The 21,987-nt window shown below is 52.0% G+C and overlaps 2 protein-coding genes across 4 annotated transcripts; one reads left to right on the top strand and one right to left on the bottom strand.

Annotated features, from left to right (window-relative positions):
* Window positions 1-4,912: 4,912 nt before the first annotated feature.
* On the bottom strand, window positions 4,913-7,397 carry LOC127189158 (glutathione S-transferase P 2-like). 2 transcript variants are annotated; one of them, XM_051145793.1, is made up of 7 exons: window positions 7,379-7,397; window positions 7,212-7,247; window positions 6,687-6,793; window positions 6,492-6,579; window positions 5,511-5,614; window positions 5,299-5,406; window positions 4,913-5,153 (listed from the first exon to the last, which is right to left on the bottom strand). In XM_051145793.1, coding segments are annotated over exons 1-7 (633 nt in total). In that variant the 5' UTR covers window positions 7,380-7,397; the 3' UTR covers window positions 4,913-4,964. The 2 variants fall into 2 exon arrangements, with proteins under 2 accessions (XP_051001750.1, XP_051001751.1); XM_051145794.1 differs by lacking the exons at window positions 7,212-7,247; window positions 7,379-7,397 and adding an exon at window positions 6,947-7,095.
* A 6,078-nt stretch (window positions 7,398-13,475) lies between these two features.
* LOC127189998 (calcium-binding protein 2) lies at window positions 13,476-18,885 on the top strand. Of its 2 annotated transcripts, none has more exons than XM_051147048.1 (6): window positions 13,476-13,701; window positions 15,923-15,953; window positions 16,669-16,803; window positions 17,439-17,548; window positions 17,670-17,817; window positions 18,664-18,885. In XM_051147048.1, exons 1-6 carry the CDS (start codon window positions 13,534-13,536, stop codon window positions 18,687-18,689), a joined length of 618 nt encoding a protein of 205 aa, XP_051003005.1. In that variant the 5' UTR covers window positions 13,476-13,533; the 3' UTR covers window positions 18,690-18,885. The 2 variants fall into 2 exon arrangements, with proteins under 2 accessions (XP_051003005.1, XP_051003006.1); XM_051147049.1 differs by lacking the exon at window positions 13,476-13,701 and adding an exon at window positions 14,401-14,472.
* The last annotated feature ends 3,102 nt before the right edge of the window (window positions 18,886-21,987 follow it).

Genomic DNA, 21,987 nt, shown 5'->3' on the forward strand with positions numbered 1-21,987 from the left:
GGAAGCAGACTGAAGTCACGAAGCCCTCTCAGGAAGCAGAGGGCACTAGCGGAACCGCTGAGGTTCTCAGCACTTTTTAACACACAGCTTTTTTGTTACACTTGTGTATGAGCGTGTGTGAGGTGAGAGGACAATCCGCTGGAGTTGGTTTTCTCACTCTACCAAGTGAGACCCAGAGACAGGACTCATGTCATCAAGCATGGTGGCAAGTGCCTTTACTCATGGCCATCTCTACAGCCCAAGGTGCTCAACTTGTGTTCTGTGCAAGTTAGGCTTTGGTGTAGCCATGTGAGGCCTTCGTGACGTCAGCACACTCAATGCCTCGCACTGGGATCTGTCATGATCTCTCTAGGGAGAGAAGAGCTTTGCTCCAAGGGACCATGGTCTAGCTCGGGAAGTGTCCTAGCTTGTCCTTCTAGGTTCTCTCACTTGATACCTCCTCTGAGGACTTGATTTAGAGGTGAAGAGGAAAGGGGGAAGTGAAAAGCTGGGCAACAAAGGCAGTAAACACTGCCTTGTGTCTCTGCCGTGACTGGTGACTATGTGAGACTCACCACAGCATACAATCCCAACCATAGGGATAAACTAGCCAATCACCATGGCCTTGTCAAGATTAATGATAAAACGTTAGAGAACGGAAGCTGAAAAGGGAGCCATCACTGAGGCCTTCACAAAGTAAATAATTAGAAATTAATGTCTGGGGCTGGAGAGATGGCTCAGAGGTTAAGAGCACTGGCTGTTCTTCCAAAGGTCCTGAGTTCAATTCCCAGCAACCACAGGGTGGCTCACAGCCATCTATAACGAGATCTGGTGCCTTTTTTTGGCATGCAGGCAGACATTCAGGTAGAATACTGTAGTTGTAGTTTACAATGTGAAAATTAAAATCTCATTTTTTGAGATAAAGCCTCACCATGTTCACCAGACTCACAGAGATCCATCTGTCTCTGCTTCCAGACAGCTGAGATTAGAATGTGTCTATATAAATGTAAAAAATAAATAATTTATTTTTAAATTGTGTGTGTGCGTGCCCACATCTCTATATAGGTATGTACATGTGAGTGCAGTGCCCAGAGAGGCTGAAAAGGGCATCAGAACCCTTAGAGCTGATTACAAGTAGTTGTAAGCTCTCCCACTTGAGTACTAAGTTCCAAATGCCTATCTTCTGTTAAGACATTATGTAGTCTCTCTTTGCCACATAGCATAGAGAGAATATCTTGTGTATCGTATGGATGCATTGCCTGTCAACTAAAGAAACCTATGGCCTATAGGAAATGGTAGAATGGAAGGTGGGATATGCTCAGGCAGAAAGGATTCTGGAATAGAGCCAGGCTCAGGAGACGTGCCTGGGAAGATGTGTGGAGGACAGATGCACAGTACCTGAGCAGAGGTAATCAGCCATGTTGCAGAATGTAGATTAGTATAAATGGGTTATTTTAAGTTATGAGATAGTCAGAGAAGAGCCTAGCTCTGTGGCATAGGTATTTGTAAATATATTTTGAGTCTGAGTTGTTATTCTGGGAGCCTCAAGCTCCTCTGTGCCTGGTTTGTTGTTTTTTAAGACAGAGTTTCTTAGGCCAGGAGTGGTGGTGCACGCCTTTAATCCTAGCACTTAGGTGGCAGAGGCAGACAGATCATTGTGAGTTTGAGGCCAGCCTGGTTTACAAAGCGAGTCCAGGACAGCCAAGGCTACACAGAGAAACCTTGTCTCAAAAATAAAAACAAAAACAACAACAATAAAACAAAAACAAAAAAAGAAAGAAAGAAAGAAAGAAAAGAGACAGAGTTCCTTTTTGTAGCCTTTGCTGTCCTGGAGGTTTTCTTTCTTTCTGTCTTTCAAGTTGAAGAAGCAAGATTCTATATAGAGGGCAATGTGGTTACTATAACCTCATTCCTAGAATAGAGAAATCCAACCAACCAGGGTAAAGCCCTGGAAATCATCTCTAAGAGTTAAAATGTTTGCAACCAGGAGGTGCTGGCACGCAAAGGCTGAGGCTGAAGGCTGTGCCACCAGGGGGCGCTGGCACGCAGAGGCTGAGGCAGAGGGTTGCTCCTAGTCACTGGCTCGCCTGAGTTTCTTGGTTTTTTGAAGACTACTAATGTTCTGCCAGCATGTTTCCATTGTTGGAGTCTTGCGTCTTGCAGGCTTTCATGGCCACAGTTGCCAGTGACGAATCAAAGTCTAGGTTCTCAAAGTGCTTTCCTGCGTTTGGCCCAGGAAAGAGTGTGAGTTTTCTGTTCATCTGTTCCTCCACATCTTGGCCCTTGCAGTTCATCCTGCCTTTTCTGAGTCCTGCCTTTTTTGGCAACTACATAAAGATGACTGATATCTTGTTCAAGTTCTGTGAGCCATTCCAGCAAATCAATGAACCTGCAGAGGGGTTCACTGGGACCCCCAGTTTGGTAGCAGATTTGTTAGGGTCTAAGCGTGCTTTCATCCCACTACTGGGGAGTTAGAGGCAGGTGAGTCTTTATTAGTTTGAGGTGAGCCTGATCTACATAGTAAATTCCAGGCCAGTAAGAGCCACATAGTGAGACACTGTTGAAGAAGAGGAGAGGAAGAAGAAGGGGGGAGGGGGGGAGAAGAAGAAGAGAAAAGGGGAGGGGAGGGGAGAGGAGAGGAAGAGGGAGAGAGAGAGAGAGAGAGGAAGAACAGGGGGAAAAGGAGGTTAACCGTGGAGGGATAGAGGTAGATCCTGTTTTAGCGTTTGCCAACACACAGCCCGACCCTATGGAGTGAGGTGTGAAAATCTGGCTTCCAATTGACAATGACTTCCAGAGATCATCATCGTGCTGAGGTGCAACATGGTTAAGAAGTAATTTTCTCCCTGGGCGGTGGTGGCGCATGCCTTTAATCCAAGCACTTGGGAGGCATCTCTGTGGTGAGAGAGAGAGAGAGAGAGAGAGAGAGAGAGAGAGAGAGAGAGAGAGAGAGAGAGAGAGAGAGAAAGCGAAGAGAACAGGGTGAGTAGAGAGAAGAGAAATATACATTCAAGTCACCAGAAGGAAGCCACCCCCACCCCCACTTCAGAGGAAGCTTCCTCAGAAGAGGCTCCACCTCAGAGGAGGATGAGGTAAGGGACATGGAATGACATGGCTTCTGACCAACTGTGCGAGGAGACTGGGCGGTCTGTTAGAGACGGACTGGGATTGGCCCGGTTCTTTGTTTCTTGGGAACTCATCCTGCATCCATCCCTACAGTCAGAGTGGAGGCTCTGGGATTGGCTGGCCTTGGGCCACAGGTTAGTCCTGCATCTAGAGCGCAAGGCCCGGCACAGGAGGAAGAGAATGCTGGGCACTAACGTGGAGTGTGGAGGAAGAGATACCCAGGGGGTTGCCAGGCCGGAACTGGCCAGCCATCCCAAATGTGTATGCAACTGTTGCCTTGGCTAAATTTATGAGCCAAAGGTTGCAGTTGCCCTATTTTTGGAACAGCAGGAAAAAGCAACTGTTTCAGACTTGCAAAATGGTAACTTTCCACAAAAACAGCCCGAGTGGATCTGTGGGAAGGCCTCAAGCCTCCTGCCCCTGGATGTTGGAGAGGCTGCTGCCTCAGGTGGTCTGGTCACCTTTTAAGACCAAAGCAGCCCCAGGGGCAGACGTCCACCTGTCATTTTCTCTCCTGCTCTGACGAGAACCAGGGTCAGGACAGAAAGAAGTTGAAAGGAAACAGCAAAGCTTGTGCTCGTTCATCTGGGGCAGCGTCTCTGCCTTATGACAGGAAATAACCGTGCAGACACGCCAGGCACCGCTCCTTCCTCCAGCCTCTGTCCAAAATTGGCAGGGAATGTTCAGAGCTCAGGGGTGGAGGCGGGTTTGTTTCCAAACAGAGAAGCACTCGGCGGTTTTGGTGACAGGAAAGCCCGCGGGTGGAATGAGAAGAAATTCTGGCTGGAGGTCACCCTGACTTCACCCCCCTGGTTTCCAGAACTTCCTAGCACAGCCTTCCTAGCTCAGATACAACACACACCCAGGCTGCCAGAGTTAGGACGTGACCTCACATTTCTAGCACTCGACTTCAGCCTGAGTATTTATTTAATATGTGGTTTTCCCCCCATGTTTAAATTGTTCTCCACACTTGTCCAGAGCACATGCCAAAGTAGTTTCTGGAGCTGTCTGGAAAAGGATGCAGGCTTAGTATCCACCTGCCTGGTGGAAAATCCCCATAGACAGACTTGCTGTCTGTATGATATAGCTGAGGAGTGCAACCCAGGGCCTAAGCTCTGATCCCAGGACTGAACCTTGATCTCTGAGCTAAGCCCTGATCCCAAGTCAGAACTCTAATCCCTGCACTAAGCCCTGATCCCTGAGCTGAATCCTGATTCCAGTCCTAAAACCTGCTCTTCATGGTGAGTCCTGACCCTGGGGTTAAACCTGCTCCCTGAGCTGATTCCCAGGTTAGAGAGAGGCCTGATCCTTGGCCTGAGCCCTGATCCTTTCTCGTTTCTCAGCTCTCTCAATGCTGGAAGGGCTATAAAAGGGAAACCTTTTGGGAGATTGAGGCCAGTCCCCTGGAATCTACCTTTTCTGCTCCACCCCAAGCAGCAGCTGGCCAGTGCTTTTTTTTTTTTTTTTAAAGATTTATTTATTTATTACGTATACAGTGCACATTAGGCCACATTATAGATGGTTGTGAGCTACTATGTGGTTGCTGGGAATTAAACTCAGGACCTCTGGAAGAGCAGTCAGTGCTCTTAACCACTGAGCCATCTCTCCAGCAACCTCTCCCCACCCCCCCTCTTTTTTTTGTTTTTGTTTTTTATTTTTTATTTTTTATTTTTTTGAGACAGAGTTTCTCTGTGTAGCCTTGGCTGTCCTGGACTCACTTTGTAGACCAAGCTGGCCTCCAACTCACAGAGATCCACCTGCCTCTGCCTCCCAAGGGCACCACCACTGCCTGGCTCCTGCCATCGTTGTTTTTTTTTTTAATTGATCCAGTGGTGGGGAGTTGGGGGAGGCAGGTGGGCTCATGTCTTTCGGTAAGCAGAAATGGGACGGTTCATATGCTCAGGGGAGTCTAGGAAGGCCTTGAGCTTGGGTCGGGCTTTGAGGCGTGCCACATAGGCAGCGAGCAGAGGGAAATCACTCAGGTAACCAGGGAACAGGAGCTCGTGGTTCAGAAGCAAGTCCAGCAGGCGGTAGTCGGCGAAGGAGATCTGTGGGGCAAGGATGCAACAGGACTTGAGGTGGAGTGGGATGGGTAGAAGCTCCATGGAGCCAATCAGGGAAGTTGGCCTCAGTTTACCCTTCTGAGAAAGGATCCGACAAAGTAAGGTGGGTAAGGCCTGGCCTCGTGCTCACCTGGTCACCCACGATGAAGGACTGGCCACCCTTGTTCTGGGCCAGGAGGGTTTCAAATGGTTTCAGGTGTCCTGGGAGCTCCTTCAGATACTGAGCCTTGTCCTCCTCCTGTGGACAGACATGACCCCATCAGGGGATGTGCAGCCGGGCCGACCACGGTTGACTTCCCTTTTCCTGGCCCTGTTCAGCACTGGTCTGTGGCCCCTACATACAGTGTTACGGAGAAACTGCTGGCTAATGTGCCTGATGAGATCTTCAAGGCCATCGTTCACCACGTCCACCAGGGCTGCCTCTTGTGGATCTTTGCCATAGAGCCCTGGGTTGGAAATGTAGGCAGTAGGCTCAGGTTCTGTACACCCAACCCCCACTCCCTCCAACCCTCCCCCCACCTCAGACCTCAGACCTCAGCCTGGGCCAGGACCCTACTCTCTAGTCTTGCTTTGGAGATAGGTCTTCCCTGCCTACCTCAGCCACACCCACCTTCACAAGGTCTACCGACCCCCAGGGCCACAACCAACTGAAGGCCATGCTTGTTTCCTGGGCCACACCTGCCACACCAAGGGAAGACATAGAGTCTGACTGTACTTCCTCTAGAACGAGCTGTCTAGGGGCCTAGACAGCCTGGGGGTGTGTGTGAAGGCTGCTATCCATATGCATCGTGGAATGCATCAGGTAGAAGAGAAGATGGCGGGGCCCCAGCCCAAGGCCTCTGTCTGCTCTCTGTGTCCTACTGAAGTTGGATAGGCCTGAACTACTCCCACTTCCCATCTACCCACAGGGTCCCCTGTTCTTATGGAATTCCAGGCCCAGAGAGAACAGCCTGCCCCTGCCACCTTCCTGCCATTCTTCAAACAGGCTGAGGCTGCCTCACTGTGACTCGGGTATAGCCAGGTGAGAAAGCCATGGGCAGGAAGGTCTCTAGCCCCACTGCACTGTCACACATAGAAACCGCTGGCCTCTAATGAGATGGCAGCTAAGAAAATGATACAAGTTAGTGGAAACTCACAGCCCCTTGGCTGTGCACAGACCGCAGATAGCCCAGCACCACCCTGGGAACCTTCTAGAACCTGAGCCCTGCACCATCTGGTTGCTGTCCATCCAGATGGGACACTAGTGGCTGCAGATGAGGTAACTGAAAGCCCCAGGACATTTTGCAGGACATCTGTCTTTCGGGGCCGGGCTTCAGGACTCACCGAAGGAGCGGCCCAGGTGCCGCAGGATAGCGTTCGATTGGTACAGGGTCAGGTCTCCGTCCTGGAACTTGGGGAGCTGCCCAAACAGCTGAGAGAAGACAGCTCTGTAAGGGGTGATGAGCCTGGCTGCCCCCAGCCGTAGTCACAACACCCTAAAGTGCCCCAACCCCATCCCACTGAGGGGCAATCACTCACACAGGAAGCCTTGAGTGTGCCCTGCTTCCAGTCATCCGAGGTCACCACTTCCTCCTTCCAGCTCTGGCCCTGGTCAGCTAGCAGCATTCGCATAACCTCACAGCGCCCTGTATCGGGGTGCAGGACAGAGATGGGGTGACTGCAAAGAAAGAGCACCTTGGAAGTTTGGGAGAGTGGAAAGCTGGCAAGGAACAGAACTAGCGTGGGAGCCTCATGGGCAGGGGAGTAATGTGGTGGCAGAGGCCATGCCCTAACAGTACCTTGGAGAGCGAGGACCCAGCCCCACAGTGGCACAGGGAAGGAAGGATGAAAGTACAGCTGCCTAAGAAGGCTGCGAGGGCAGTCCTGGCCCCAACAACCAGAACCTTAGTCCCGCCCCAGGTCTTGGTCCCGCTCCAACAGGCCTTGGCCACACCCCCCCACACCCCCCCCCCCCCACCCCCGCTCCTCTGTCGGAAGCAACAGGAGCGACTCAGAAGAAGACTGCTGTTCATTTCCTTCATCTTGAAAGCGTTGAGGCCATACCTCGAGATGGGAAATAGACGATGGTGTAAGGCGGCACTAGGAGAGATATAAACCACGATGAAGGAGGACCTCGCCTAGGCTTCAGGGCCAAAGGCAGGTAGATTGGGGGAGGGGGGAGGTCAACTCTGCCCAAGCCCTGCCCTCACCGCCGCCCGGCTCCTACTTACTGTTAGGCGATGCAGGACCGTGCAGGCTCAACAGGAAGAGAGGTATCTCAGGGCCTTATATTTACAGCGAGACTCCGCCCCCTCCGACCCTGCCCCAGGGTTATGCCTAGTCATGGCGCTCAGTGTATCTTTTAAAAGATAAAATAAATCAGAGCCAATGAGAAAGCTCAGGGAAATGCCACCAAACCTGATGACCTGAGTTCAACTCCTGAAACCCACAGTTGAAAGAGAAAGCAGACTCCCACGAGTTGCCCTCGGATCCCCACTGTGGCATACATGCACACACATATAATAATCATAAAAAAAAAAATTAAAAATTCCTGCAAAGAGGAGGCAATTGAGAACAGCAAATGGTGGAAAGGATTTCTTCCCCTCTCTCCCTTTCTCCTTTCCTCCCTTTCTGCTTAAAGGTGAAAAACAAATGTGTGTGTGTGTGTGCGCGCGCGCACGTGCATACATATATTTGTGCTGTAAGTATTTGTGTATGTGTGTAGTGTGTATACATGTGTGGTGTGTGCTTATGTGTGTAGTGTGTGTATGTGTGTGGTGTGTGAGTATATGCGTAGTTCAGAGGACAACTTTGAGTGTTCCTCAACTGCCAACGACCTTTCTGGACAAGAGAACAGGTCACACTGGTCTACACAGCAGGGTAGGCTGGCTACCTATCATGGATCATGGGATAGGGCCGCACACATTCAGGGTGGCTCTTTTGTTGCCATTTAAACTTTTCTGGAAACTTTTCCAGCAGACACCTACGTAGCCCTGGCTGGTCTTCCAACAAAACTCGCGTGTCCAAGGTTGAGGGGGAGCATCCTGCGCCTCCCATCTGTAGTCTCCAAACTACTCCCTGCACTGCCTGTCCTTTGCCCTTTGCACCCAGGCCGGATTTGGGGACAGAGATGAACACGGAAGAATCTGGACCTTCTGGCATGCCCAGGACTCCAGCCAGCTACCCCCACAGGGCCCCTCGCTGGAGGCTCTGGGGGGGGGGGGGGAATCAGAGCCACAGGAAAGTAGAGATGCAAAACCAGCTGCCGGGAACTTGGGGACACCAAAGTTACCCCAATCGGGAGAAGCTGAGCGGCCAAGGCTCTTGCTCGGGAAGCGCTTACCCTCCCTTGAGCCCTGGGCTTTGTGGGGCTGGAGCAAGTGGAGGAGGTGGTGCCAGAGCTAGGCTCTCATCCCTGGCTCCCAGCTGGAGGAACAGCTGCCCAGCACGGAGCCGCTTACTAAGAGCTTTCATAGAAACGATCTCATTTCATCTCCCAAGCAACTCTGGGAAGAAGTTAAGGAGGCAGGATGGGAGGCTCGTTGCCAGTACGCAGATGGGACACGGTGTCTCAAAGTCATACGTTCCCTGTATAGAGGCGTCACAGACTTGGGAAAGCAGGTGCTGTAGTTTGAATAGGTGACCCCAAAGTCTATGTACTAAAGACTTGGTTATCAGACTGTGGTTAGGACCATGATTCTCAACCTATGGGTCACGACCCTTTTGGGGGTGTCAAACAATATTCATGGTATATCAGATATCCCGCATACAGTTCACAACAGTAGCAAAATTAGTTACCACAACATGAGGAACTGTATTAAAGGGTCAAAGCCTTAGGAAGGTTGAGAACCACAGTGTAAAGAGATGGTAGATCTCTCTCTCTCTCTCTCTCTCTCTCTCTCTCTCTCTCTCTCTCTCTCTCTCTGTGTGTGTGTGTGTGTAGGTCAGAAGTCAAAGCCAGAGAGTGTGTTTGTCTAGCACTCTGCCATTTTTTTTTTTTTTTTTTAATCAGTTTGGCTCAGTTGGCTGGCCAATGAGCTCCAGGGATTTCCCCATCTCCGTCCCAGCATGCTGCTGTACCCAGCTTTTATATGGATGCTGGGGATCTGGATTTGAGCTCTTGTGCCTATGTTCAGGACTTCACCAACTGAGCCATTTCCCCAGATGAACCTAGTGGGCAGAAGTTAGGTTGTTGGGTAGCAGGCTCCGAGAAGGAAACAGACACAGTCAGTCTCTTTCTCTGCTGTGAAACGGGCAGTTTCCTCCATACATGAGCCCACGGTGAGTGACGTGTTGCCTCAGCCCAGGCCTCTGAGATCGTGGACTGACACCTCTGAAGTCCTGAGCCCAAATAAACCCTTTCTCTTCCTAAGTCAGGAAGAACTACCTGACATAAGAGACCCTTCTGTAGCCACGTGGGCTACCCCTCCTTCCAGAGTTCCCCGTGAGGGCCTGAAGACTCTGTCCTCTGGTCTGCTCTGGGACCATCCCAGAAGCCCACCCTTGACAGGTCATTGCGTCAAGCAGCTTCCTACTGCCCATCCCCCAACCTTCAGACTGCGTCTATCCACACCTGCTTCTTGGGCAATTTAAAGACATAAACAGGCCTGGCTTGTGTAAAATTCACCCTTGCACAGTGGATGTTCTGTGGGTTTTCATATATTCAGCACTGAGCAAATTGTCACCACTGTCCAAGTCCAGAACATTATCATTAAGTCCCCAAAAGACCCCCGTACCCCTTAGTTAGTGGTGACTCCACATCACCAGGTCAGTCACCGGGACTTGTTTCTCTGGTGAGTCAGATGAATGGATCCTACAGTATTTATATTTGTCTTTCAGGCTCCTTTCATTTCCCATAGCATTTTCCAAAAATTCATCCACTTTTTTTTCCAAGTCAGGGTTTCTCTGTGTCGCCTTGGCTGTCCCGGACTCATTTTGTAGACCAGGCTGGCCTCGAACTCACAGAGATCTGCCTGCCTCTGCCTCCCAGAGTACTGAGATTACAGGAGAGGGCCAAAATACCTATACACATAGAATAAAAAGAAATCTTTAAAAAGATCCTGCACCCACCGTCCACCTGCTTCTACCCGTCTTTCCACCTATCCAGTCATCCAACAAACACTCCAGCAGGAGTCCATCAGAATGCGCACAGACTCATTGCCCCCACCCAGTCTACCACCACCAGATCATCCACCCATCTTTTTATCTGCCCTTCCAGCATCTGTCTGCGCAAGCACCCACTATCCACCTGCCAGCAGTTGGCTCATGGGATGTCATCCGTCTACCCATCCATCAACCTATCCAATTTCCCCTTCGCCAACCCAACTGTTCATCTGTTCACCACTTGTGTACCCAGTCATCCCTCCCTCTGCCCACCTATCTGAGCACTCGCCTTCCCACCTACTAAGCACTCAAAGCCAGCCTCTCCATTAGCCAGCCAGCCGCCCATCTTTCCTCTCATCTACCCATCCACCCGCTGCCAAAGGTGTTGCTCCTGCCAGACGGAAGGCTCCAGAAGAACGGCTAATCTCTTGCACTCAGCTTGGAAATCTTGGCGCTGACACCCTGCCAACCCCACCCTCTTGCCACCAATCCCCTCTATAAAGACCACCAACACCTCTCTTGCCTCCTGAAGGACTCTGCCCTATGGTGAGGGTCCTGATCTATGGATTGACAACCTTAGACACCAGGGCCAGAACCTCAGTTTGGCTAAGTCACTGTGGGCTAACTGGGGGAGCCAAGATGAGCTCTCCAGGACATTACTCCTTGAAAATAAACGAGAAGGGGCTTCTAGCCAGGAGACAAAGCCTTTGTCCCCACAGGAAACTTTTGCCTACGGACTTTGAACTAATCATTTCCCTAGTTTCCTTGGACACATGTTTCTCATCACTTCCTACCTTCCCAGAGGCAAATCCAAGGTTAGTTTTCCTTCCTCCTTTCCTCCCGCCCTCCCTCCCTTCCTTCCTTCCTTTCTTTCAGATAAATCATTGACCTCACGGAGTGGTGCATGTCTGCAATCACAGCTGCGTGACAAAAGGAAGGGAGAAAGAGAAGAAAAGGAAGAGAGAAAAGGCTGGACGTGTAGCTCATTGGTGGAGTGCTTGCCTAGCATGTATGAGGCCCTAGGTTCAATACACAGTACTGAACAAAAATGAAAAGAGGGTCAGAAGGTAAAGTGCTTTCTCAGTGGGAACCCAGCCCCGTTGGCCCCTCTAAGACCTTGCACAGCATAAGAGAATATGCCTTCTGGGGGACACTCCCGAGGATGTCCCTGCCTGGTGCAGAGGGGCTGGAGAAAGCCGCAAGCCGAGTCACTATGTATAACAAAGACCTCTTCCCACCCTTGCTTGCCTGGCCAGAGTCCACACACCTCTCAGTTTTGCCTGTCCCAGATCTCAGAGCTTGCTCCAGGCTGTGTTCAGACTTGTCCCACGTCCTGGAGGCCACTTACTCCCTGTCACCTTATCTCATCTCCAAGCGCAGCAAGGCCTCCCTCCAACAGCTTGTGGGACTGTTATATTTTCCCAGTGACTATAACCTTACATTGCTAAAGCTGCTGCCCCTATCAAGTCAACAGTTCCAGAAATGAGACCAGTTGCCTGCTCCCAGGCTCAGAGATGTCAGAACTGACACTCAACCAATACCACCCTGTGATGTCCCCATATACCCGGCCCCCAACAGGCTTTCTCTGTGTAGCCTTGGCTGTCGTGGACTTTGTAGCCCAGGCTGGCCTGGAACTCACAGCGATCTGCCTGCCTCTGCTTCCCTGAGTGCTGGCATTAAAGGCATGCGCAACCACACCCAGCTTGCCCCCCATCTCCTACTGTCCACACTTTCTACAGAGGCCACTGATGTCCTCCCCTGTCTCCTAACGACTCTGCCCAATACTACCTAAAGATTCCAACACCCACCCAGACACTGCCAGGTCACCTGATCCAGGGCTAGTTGACATTGGTGGTACACAGCCTAGCAAACAGTCTTCCTCTCCCCTGCCTTGCTGGGTGTTACCAAGCACAAACAGACCTCTTGATTGCCCTTGTGTGAGCTAAATGCACCTGAGGCTGGAGTCCTCAGGGCCAGGGCAGGTGGGGTCAGTTATGTAGTCCCAGCTGCTGGCATTGGACTAGATACTACTTTGGGGTTTCATGTAACCCAGGCTGGTCTAGAACTCACTATGTAGCCAAGGGTGACCTTGAACTTTTGATTCTTCTACTTCCACTCCTGGGTGGGTACTTTACAGGTGTGCAGTACTGTATTCAGTTTATTCAGTATTGGGAATCGACGCCAGGTCTTTCTGCATGCTGGATGAGCCCCTGTACCAGCCTTTCTCTTTTCCCCCTCCCCTGGCCTTGGTGTTTGCAAGCTCGTCACTGAATGGATGATTAGTCATCAGCTCAGATGGCAGACATGGCATGGGATCTGGTTCCCCTGGGACAAAGGCTGGTGCAGAGGGCAGGTGAATAAATCATGAGGGGCCTGCAGCAGGCCAGCAGGCCACAGCTGACCTCATTCTGGAAGTGAGGAGGAAGCAGCTGTGTGGTGAGTGGCTGGGGTGGGGGCAGGGGGCAGGGGGCAGGGGGCAGAGGGCAGGGGGCAGGGGGCAGGGGGCAGGGGGCAGGGGGCAGAGGGCAGGGGGCAGGGGGCAGGGGGCTGTGTGGCATGTTACCCTTGTTCCTTGGGAAGAGCTTGCAGGCCAGGAGGCGGAGAGGCAGAGGTGAACCAGGGCTCCAGGTGAGGGAGGGAGAAGCAGGTGGCATACTTTTCCAGAATCTTGGAGCCATTCTGGGAATGGGAATGATGGAAGTGTAGGAAGGACAGACAGACAGAGCAAGGCAAGAATGAGTCTCTGGGTAACAATGAAAAAGCAGAGAGAGGGAGAGGGTGAGGGGGTGGGGGTGGAGGTGCTGAGAAACAGACCGATTAAGGCACAGAGAGAAACTGAGGGGAACAGAGATGGACCAAGAGGGCCTGAGGGTCATGGGAACACCGCTAGACCAAGACACAGATGCTAGCAAAAGCCAAGGCAGATGGAGAATGAATGAACAGGGCATGAAGCAGGAAGAACATCCTAGAACTACCAACCAGAGATGTGCAGGCAGGACATGGAACCGAAGGAGGCCAGCCAGCTTAGGAGCCTGGCCACCTGGGTCATCATGGAGCCCCAGGGTGCAGTCTGTGGTCCAGTGAAGGTTGGAAAGTGGTCCAGGAGGAAGGTGAAGATTTCAAAGAAGGGCTGTGCATGTGGCAATGGAAGAAAATAGTGACCTTAGGGAAGTAGGGCTCTCCCAACCCTCAGAGCCAGAAGGGAAACATATCCCCAGCTCCCACTGAGCCACCTGCTTACAGGTTGAGAAGGCCCAACCCGAAGAGCAAAGGTACCACATCCATGCCCATGGCCCTGCCGGAGGGCCCAGCAGATGGCAGCCTCCCCGAAGGAGACTCCAGCCCATGTGCAGGCACTCCAGGACCCAGCCAGGGCCTAGCCAGCCCCATTGCCCGCAGGCGGGCCCTCCTCCGTGAGTTGGAGGCCCAGGTGCAGGCTGCCTACGGGCAGGTAAGGGGCACAGACTGTTTGTTACTAAGGGACCCCCACATCCCAGCTGGATGTAAAACAGACCCAGGGCCAAGTCCACATACAGGTGACCAGAGTGGTCAGGAGAAATTAGTGGACCCATCTACCAACTCTGTTGATACTGAGGGATCTGCTGCCCTTTATGCAAGATGTATGGAAGGGGGAAAAAGGAATGCTGAATGGAGACAGGGTCCTGGCAGGGGTGCACAGGGATTTCGTACTGGGCCAAGGTAAAATCAGGTAGGCTCTCTCCCAAAGGACTTCATCCTCCGGCCCCAGGGTGCCACTCTGGAAGAGTTGGGATCCAGTTGGTCCAGGCACTGGGTGTGCCTGCTTCTTCCCTGGGGATCCATGCCTGCTTCTGAAGGTGCTGATTGGGGGGTGATTAGTGCAAGACTGAGAGGAGAAGGGTTATCAAGGGGGTGTTCAGAAGATCCTCCTGAGGAAGGTCTGGGAAGCTGTGCCTTCCAGGGGTGCCTTGACTCTGAGTAAGCCCCCCTTTACAGAAATACTCAAAGATAATCCCGGATTGGATTAGGGCCCAAGCCCCGGGCCCAGGGCCACCCGCCTGCCCACCCGCCCCTGATCTTGTCCACAAAACCCCAGGAAAATCCTCTCCAGTGCTCCCGGGCTGTCCCTGGAAACAGCAGGGGGCTGGCAGCATCCACAGTGTCCTCCTAGGACTCAGGGCCTGGCATGGTTCAGAGACCCATGGGAAACTGTGCCAAGCGGCCATGGCGCCGGGGGCCTAAGGTAGGAAGGCAATGGGGAGATATAAGGCTGAAAACCTAGGCAGCCCCAAGCATTGGGCTGGTGGTAGCCAGAGACCTGGGGCGGGGAGGGGGCAGGGAGGGGTACTGAACTGGGTTAGAGGTGGGATCCAGAGGAGATGGAGGGGACATCTGTATGCTTTTCTTAAAGAAAATGTTTTCCTGGACTTCCCTAGCCTTGGCTAAATCTCCCCTGCTAAATTGGTAGACCAGCTGCCCATTTTACACAGACCTGCTCTCTCAGCCTTGACCATGGAGACTAGAGCTCTACCACAGGGTTCCTCAGTGACTTGGCCAAGCCCTTCACCTCTTCTGGATTTTAGTTTATTCCACTGAGCAGCTGTGGGTGAACTCTTGCAGCCTAGAGTGTTCATGGATCTTGTGTACCCAGAGGCCCCTCTCCCCTTTGTCAGGTGCTGGGATCCCTCCCGAGAAAGGAGCCGCTGATGAGGGCTGGAGTGGGGCTGTGGGAAACTGGGCTGTGGGCATTGCTTTGGCTCATGGCTGACTTTGCCACAGGAACGCTGGCAGTGGCCTGGATCCCCCCTAAGGGGCTCTCGCTCCAGCCCTGGCCCCAGAGCTGAGGAGCAGGAGGGTACACAGGGCTACTCAGTGCTCGGCAGCCTTGTGGGGCCAGCATGCATCTTCCTTCGACCCAGCATCGCCGCCACCCAGCTCGTATGTACGGTCACTCCTCTGCCAGCCTGAGACCCTGCTCCCATAGTCTCATCACTTCTGAGAAGGAGGGAAGGCTGGAGATGTCAGAGCAAAGACACATGACCCCAGGGATGGGGCAAAGCTTGGGGACCCATGGGGTTGGGTGAGGACCCTAGAAACAGCCACAGAGTTGGAGGTGTAGCCCAGTGTCAGAGCACTTGTTTATAGCAAGCTGTGTCATATTCCCAGTACTACAAAAATAGAATAGAAAGTTCTTCCAAGGGGAAGATGGCTAGAGAGGTGGGAGGGATCGCTGTGAGTTCGAGGCCAGCCTGGTCTACAAAGTGAGTCCAGGATGGCCAAGGCTACACAGAGAAACCCTGTCTCAAAAAACCAAAAAAAAAAAAAAAAAAAAAGAGAGAGAGAGAGAGAGGTGGGAGGGTCCTCAGGACAGGGACAGGGGCCAAAGTAGACCTTCAGTGACATTGAGGGCATCCAGATTGAGTATGAGGTTCTGTCTGACCCAGGGATCTGTGTCTGTCAAAAGAGGTATGTACCTCAGAGGAGTGTGGGAACAGGGGCCTCTGTGGTCCCCTGGCAGGTTATAGGGAAAGGGGATCCCCAAGACATCCAGAAATGTAGACAGGATTGGGCAGAATAAGGCGCAAGCCATGGGTATGCTGTGGGGTGGGCTTGATGACAAACCACTAGAAACAGAAGGAAGGTGCTGAGGCCTGGGTGGGCCAAGGAACCCCTAACCCATCTGTATTCCGCAGGACCGGGAGCTGAGACCGGAGGAGATTGAAGGTAAAAAGTTCAGGGAGGAGCTTGCTGAGGCGGGGTGTGAGGTAGAGAGTAGAGGAGGTTTGGGGCCTCTGCAGGGTCCAAGAGGAGCAAGAAGCCATGGGGACCAGACTGGGCAGGGAGAGGTGGCAAACCCTCCCTTCCGCTGCCAAGCCCTTGGTCTCAGTGACCACACTGGTCAAGATCTTCTTTCTTATTTGTCAATCTGGCTGACACTTCCTGGCTGTCCACAGAGGGCCTGGCCCCTCACTGAGCACCAGGAAGCACTGCTAACCAGGTATATAAGGTCCCCACCTTCTGGAAATAGCTACCGTTGCAGCTGTGTAGAGCACTCTTAGGGAAACCAGTGAACAGGCTGGTGAGGAAGAAATGAGCAGGGAAGTGTTCCCGGAGTGGGTAATACTGAGCCAGAGGAGGGGAGAATGCAGCCTCCCTGAGGTCACAGCTTTTCTGTCTCTTCTCCCTCCCTCCCTCCCTCTCTCTCTCTCTTCCTTCTCTTTTTAATCACTTAGAATGGAGAATGACAGATACTAGATGCTTCTGAAACACTTGGCAAGAGAACAAAATTTTAGTACCACAGGTGCAAAGGCCCTGAGGTAGCAAATAGCAACTGAGGTCTAAAGGAAGCAGGGATTGGAGCCAAGGGAATAGATGGGCTGGTCCCAGCTGGCAGCCAGGGAGGGTTTTGGGAACAGACTAACCTCACTCTGCCCGGCAGAGCTTCAGGTCGCCTTCCAGGAGTTTGACCGAGACCGTGATGGCTATATCGGCTACCGGGAGCTGGGTGCCTGCATGCGGACGCTGGGCTACATGCCCACAGAGATGGAGCTCATTGAGATATCACAACAAATCAGTAGGTGCTTCACACCCATCCCATCCCACCCCAACCCCACCCGACCCCCCCCCCCACCCTGTGCTTTAGCCCCCAGCTCAGCCCTGAGGTAGCCTGCACCAGCTGTTCCAAGAGCTCAGGGAAGGAATTGTCATTAAAAAGAGAGCTGCCTCCGGCAACTGCTGGGGGAGTGGAGAGGATGGCAGTGTCCTCACTCACCAATAAAGAGATGAAGTTCAGAGACTGAAGTGCTGCTCTAGAGTCACACAGCAGAGCTCAGGATAACCAAGTACAGTGCATCTTAAGAGCCTTGCTGGAGCAGGGCATGGTGGTGCACACCTTTAATCCCAGCACTCGGGAGGCAGAGGCAGGCATATCTCTGTGAGTTCGAGGCCAGCCTGGTCTACAAAGCGAGTCCAGGATAGCCAAGGCTACACAGAAAAACCGTGTCTCAAATCAAAAACAAAAACAAAACCAGAGCCTAGCTGAGGATATTTCCCACCAGGAACTGCAGATGATGCCACCATCAGCACACTGGGAGGACAGCCCATCTAATGCCATCGAGGAGGGGGCCGGGGCCGAAGGGAAGGCAGTGGCTTGGGGAAACTCAGGTTCCTTGCTTGCCTGGGAGCTCTAATGGATGGACGTACCCTCAGGTGGTGGGAAGGTGGATTTTGAAGATTTTGTGGAGCTGATGGGCCCCAAGCTGCTGGCAGAGACGGCAGACATGATTGGCGTGAGGGAGCTCCGAGACGCCTTCCGAGAGGTGCATCTGGGGTGGAAGGGTGGAGGGTGTGTGAGACTCTGGGGCGGCAGGGAGGGAGAGGCTGAGTGGATGGAGGGCTCGGTCGGTGATTCCGTGCCACCCACCATCAATGCTGCCACAGTTTGACACAAACGGGGATGGTTGCATCAGCGTAGGGGAGCTCCGGGCTGCCCTCAAGGCTCTGCTGGGAGAACGCCTCAGCCAACGGGAGGTTGATGAAATACTCCAAGACATTGACCTCAATGGAGACGGCCTGGTTGACTTTGAAGGTAACACTGCTGTTGCTTAGCCACATGTGCCCTCAAAGAGTCTAAACCAGTGGTTCTCAACCAGTGGGTTGTGACCCCTCTGGGGTCGAATATCAGATAACCTAATGATTCATAACAGTAGCAGAAATAACAGTTATGACATAGCAATGAAATAATCTTATGGTTGGGGGGGGGGTCACCACAAAGGAAGGAATTGCATTAAAGGGTCACAGCATTAAAAAGGTTGAGAACGACTGTTTCTTTTCTTTTCTTTTTTGAGACAGGGTTACTCTGTGTAGCTTGGCAGTCCTGGACTTGCTTTGTAGACCAGGCTGGCCTGGAACTCAGAGCAATCCATCTGCCTCCGCCTCCCAAGTGCTAGGATTAAAGGTGTGCCCCACCACACCAGGCTCCGGAACTACTGTTTCTTTCTTTCTTTTTTTTTTTTTTTTTTTTTTTTTTTTTTTTTTTGGTTTTTCGAGACAGGGTTTCTCTGTGTAGCCTTGGCCATCCTGGACTCACTTTGTAGACCAGGCTGGCCTCGAACTCACAGCAATCCACCTGCCTGCTAACAGTCCCCAGTTCAACATCACAGAGGCTCAAGGAGGGAGGAGCTGTTATACTCCCTACTGGCAAGAGAAGAAATTTGTCTCAGTTCTTAGGAAAGCTCACATGGTTACTTGGGGAAAAGAAATGGGGAGAGACATGACTGTGATCTGGGTAACTGAGGCCCCTTCTGCCTGATCCACAGAGGGGCCTTTGATGGTCTCTTCAAGCATGCCCTCGGCCACCCTTGGGCAAACCAATCTGCCTTATCCCTAATGAGGTCAAGAGGGCAGACCTAAAACCTTGGTTTTGTCCTGGTAGAATTTGTTCGGATGATGTCTCGATGAGCCGGTATAGAAGCTGGAGTGGACCAGCGTGGAGGACCACAGCCTCTGAGCTGCAGAGGATTCGTGTGTTCCATGAAGCTCATTGTGTACAGACTGTGTGCCCCTCCTCCCCATCCCTGCCTGGGCACAGTGCCCTCGCCGGTCATCGCCCTGTACCTCTCCCTGGTTTTCTGGCAATAAAGCATCTTCCAACTTGTGGAGAAAGTTTCCCCTCACACTCTCATTGTGGAGGTTGGGCATCTGACCCCAGAAGTTAAGCAGGGAACTGGGCTAGCTAGCTACAAGTCACCCCAATTGTGATCGTCAGAGGGATGAGGATCCCCTATTCTTCTTCTCTGGATTCTGAGCCTAGCCCAGAGCAAGTACCAAAGATATCTCTGAACTGGGCATGATGGCGCCCACCCTTAATCCCAGCAGACAGATAGCAGAGGCAGGCGAATCTCCATGAGTTCAAGGCCAGGCTGGTCTAGGAAAGCCTGGGAAAGCCAGGGCTATACACAGAAAAACTCTGTCTCAAAAAACCAAAAGACAAAACAACAACAAAAAGATATCTTTGAGCTGGGCTGGGCTGAAAAACACGCACGCATGCACGCACACACCAGGACTTCTAGAATTCTGCATTTGCAATTCCCAGGACACAGCCCTTCTCAGCTCTGTCATTTGTATCCCTACCACAGCCCAGGAGGGGTGCTGCTCAGAGCTCAGCCTTCAGCATCCAGGAGGGTTAGTAGCTGACAGAAGCCCCCTTCCTGCGGAAGCACATTGGTCTGATAGCTGGGACTTTTTCCTCAGGGAGCCCCCAGTACTTCCTGAATACAGTGGGGGTGAGGGGACAGGATTGACCAGCTCTGCCCATTTCAAGGCCCCTCCGATGAACAGTCTGTGTTGGTGGGCCTCTTAGATCAGCATAGAGCATAGGACCTGCCTGGCAGGAATCAGGACCCTCCTTCCTTAACCAGACACACCTGTCCTTTTCTTTCTTTCTTTCTTTCCTTCTTTCTTTCTTTCTTTTTTTTAATTTTATTTATTTATTTATTTATTTATTTTATTTTTGAGACAGGGTTTCTCTGTGTAGCCTTACCTGTCTTGGACTTACTTCATAGACTGGGCTGGCCTCAAACTCACAGCGATCTGCCTGCCTCTGGCTACTGAGTACTGGGATTAAAGGCGTGCACCACCATGCCTGTCCTGTCCTTTTCTTTAGTAGTGTCCCTAACCTAAACCTCCACTCTCCTAGAGACTCATCTCCACACACAGAGCCCGCATAGCCCTTACTCTACACGGGTCTCCGTCCATTCCCAGTTTTGTAACAAAATACCTCTGTACAGACATTTTAGCTTAACACTTTAAGATGAAGATGCAGGTGGAGGCAGTAGGCAGTGACACACACTGTCACGCCAGCATCAGAAGGCTGAGGCAGGAAGAGCAAGAGCTTGAGACTCCCCTCAGCTACAGAGTGAGACTCTAACTCAAAAAGGGAAGGAAGGGCAGCTGGTGTGGTGGCACAGGCCATTAATACCAACCCGGGAGCCCTGAGTTCAGTGAGAGACCCTGTCTCAAAAAATAAGAAGGGCCGGGCGTGGTGGCGCACGCCTTTAATCCCAGCACTCGGGAGGCGGAGGCAGTCGGATCGATGTGAGTTCGAGGCCAGCCTGGTCTACAAAGCGAGTCCAGGACAGCCAAGGCTACACAGAGAAACCCTGAATCAAAAAACCAAAAAAATAAAAAATAAAAAAATAAGAAGGAAGACAGGCATGGTGGTGCATGCCTATAATCCCAGCACTCCATAGGCAGAGGCAAGAGGATCTCTGTGAGTTTGAGGCCAGCCTGGTCTACAAAGCAATCTAGGACAGCCAAGGCCACACAGAAAAACCCTGTTTCGAATCCCCTCCCCTCTCCCAAAAAAAAGAAGATGAAGGAGGAGCAGGAGGAGGAGGAGGAGCAGTGCATGGTAGTGTACACCTTTAATTTCAGCATTCAGGAGACAGAGGCAGAAAAATCTCTGTGACTTTGAGGCCAGCCTGGTCTAGCGAGTTCTAGGGCAAAACTGCATAGAGAGTCTCTAAGAATAATGAGGAGGAGGAGGAAGAGGAGGAGGAGGAGGAAGAGGAGGAGGGGAGAGTGATTGGGAAAGACATCACCCACCAATCTCTGACTCACACATACATAAATAAGACAAAATGGCTAGGAATTAGGGCACAGTGGTCCTCACAAGGTGGTCTCAGGTAGAGCAAGCAGGCAGCCCCAGTGCCCTGAGCAGCAGCCTGGAAGCTGAACTCTGAGGTGCCCGCGCTGGCTTCAGCAGCCTCAGTGCCACCCCTCCTGCAGATCCCAATTAATCCTTAATCCTCAATTAAATGATCCCTACTGCCAAGCTTCCAGCCTCCGACGACGAGTTGGCTGAGCCCCACGGCTTTTCCAGACATTGGCACAGATGGTACTATCCAAGAGAAGAAGTCTCTGCAGGAGCTGGCATGGCCACTACCATAGTCGAGGGGAAAGCAAGCAGGGTCAGCTGCTCACTGCCCCCCTACCCCCACCCGAGCCTCTGGGGGTGGATGAAGGCCACCAGAGAAGGTCTGAGTCACAATGTGTCTTCTGACACTGAGCATGCCCCCAGATATTATGTGTGCCCCCTATACGACACCAAAATGGCCTCTAGTCCAGATGTCCACAAAGACAGCATTTGGAGTAGGTCAGGGTTGCGGGGAGGAGGGGGGGGCGCACTGGCAGGCAGAGGCTGTGGAGAGCCTGAGTTTCCCCCCTGGTTAATCTATGCTTTCTTAGGAACATGCTCACTGCCTGGCTCCCAGAGCTCAGGTACCCTGAGGCCTTTGGCCTCCCGGGTTGAATTCAGTTCCAGGTCCACAGTGGTCCACTCCCAAGTGGCATTCTTTCTACATCTGAGAGCCAGCAAGATTCTTTGCTTGCTTTCTGTGCTCCATTGTAGCATCCTACCTCCTAGGTGAATATTTAAAATTTAGGCACATTAAACTTTGCTCATTGACAAGTATTCACTGTCTTCACCCTCATAGATTCATATGAAAGAGTCTCACTCTCCTGAAAACACTGCCTAACCGTGAACAACCCTGCTCCACCTCAGACTGCTAGTCTCCTGTCAGTCTTTTGTTAATTTTCCTTTTCTACCAAACTGCACAATCGGCATCATACACACTGTCGCTCTTTCGGCCATTTCTTTCACTTAGCACCGTATACTAAGGTTTATCTATGTCGAGAGGCCCACCACAGCCAGCACCGCTGTGATGTGGCAGAGAAAGAATCAGGATGGGTTGAACAG

The sequence above is a fragment of the Acomys russatus genome, chromosome 5 (genome assembly GCF_903995435.1).
Source record: "Acomys russatus chromosome 5, mAcoRus1.1, whole genome shotgun sequence".
In the NCBI taxonomy this organism is placed as follows: domain Eukaryota; kingdom Metazoa; phylum Chordata; class Mammalia; order Rodentia; family Muridae; genus Acomys; species Acomys russatus.

Bases quoted from the DNA above. Each gene is read 5' to 3' on its own strand.
- LOC127189158 (XM_051145793.1), bottom strand. The intron at 6,580-6,686 runs GTGAGTGATTGC...GTCTTCTCTCAG, and splicing joins GCACACTCAAGGCTTCCTGT to CTGTTTGGGCAGCTCCCCAA. The intron at 5,154-5,298 runs GTGAGCACGAGG...CTTGCCCCACAG, and splicing joins CCTTCATCGTGGGTGACCAG to ATCTCCTTCGCCGACTACCG.
- LOC127189998 (XM_051147048.1), top strand. From the start codon at position 13,534: ATGCCCATGGCCCTGCCGGAGGGCCCAGCAGATGGCAGCCTCCCCGAA. The intron at 13,702-15,922 runs GTAAGGGGCACA...TGTATTCCGCAG, and splicing joins TGCAGGCTGCCTACGGGCAG to GACCGGGAGCTGAGACCGGA. The intron at 16,804-17,438 runs GTAGGTGCTTCA...ACGTACCCTCAG, and splicing joins TGAGATATCACAACAAATCA to GTGGTGGGAAGGTGGATTTT.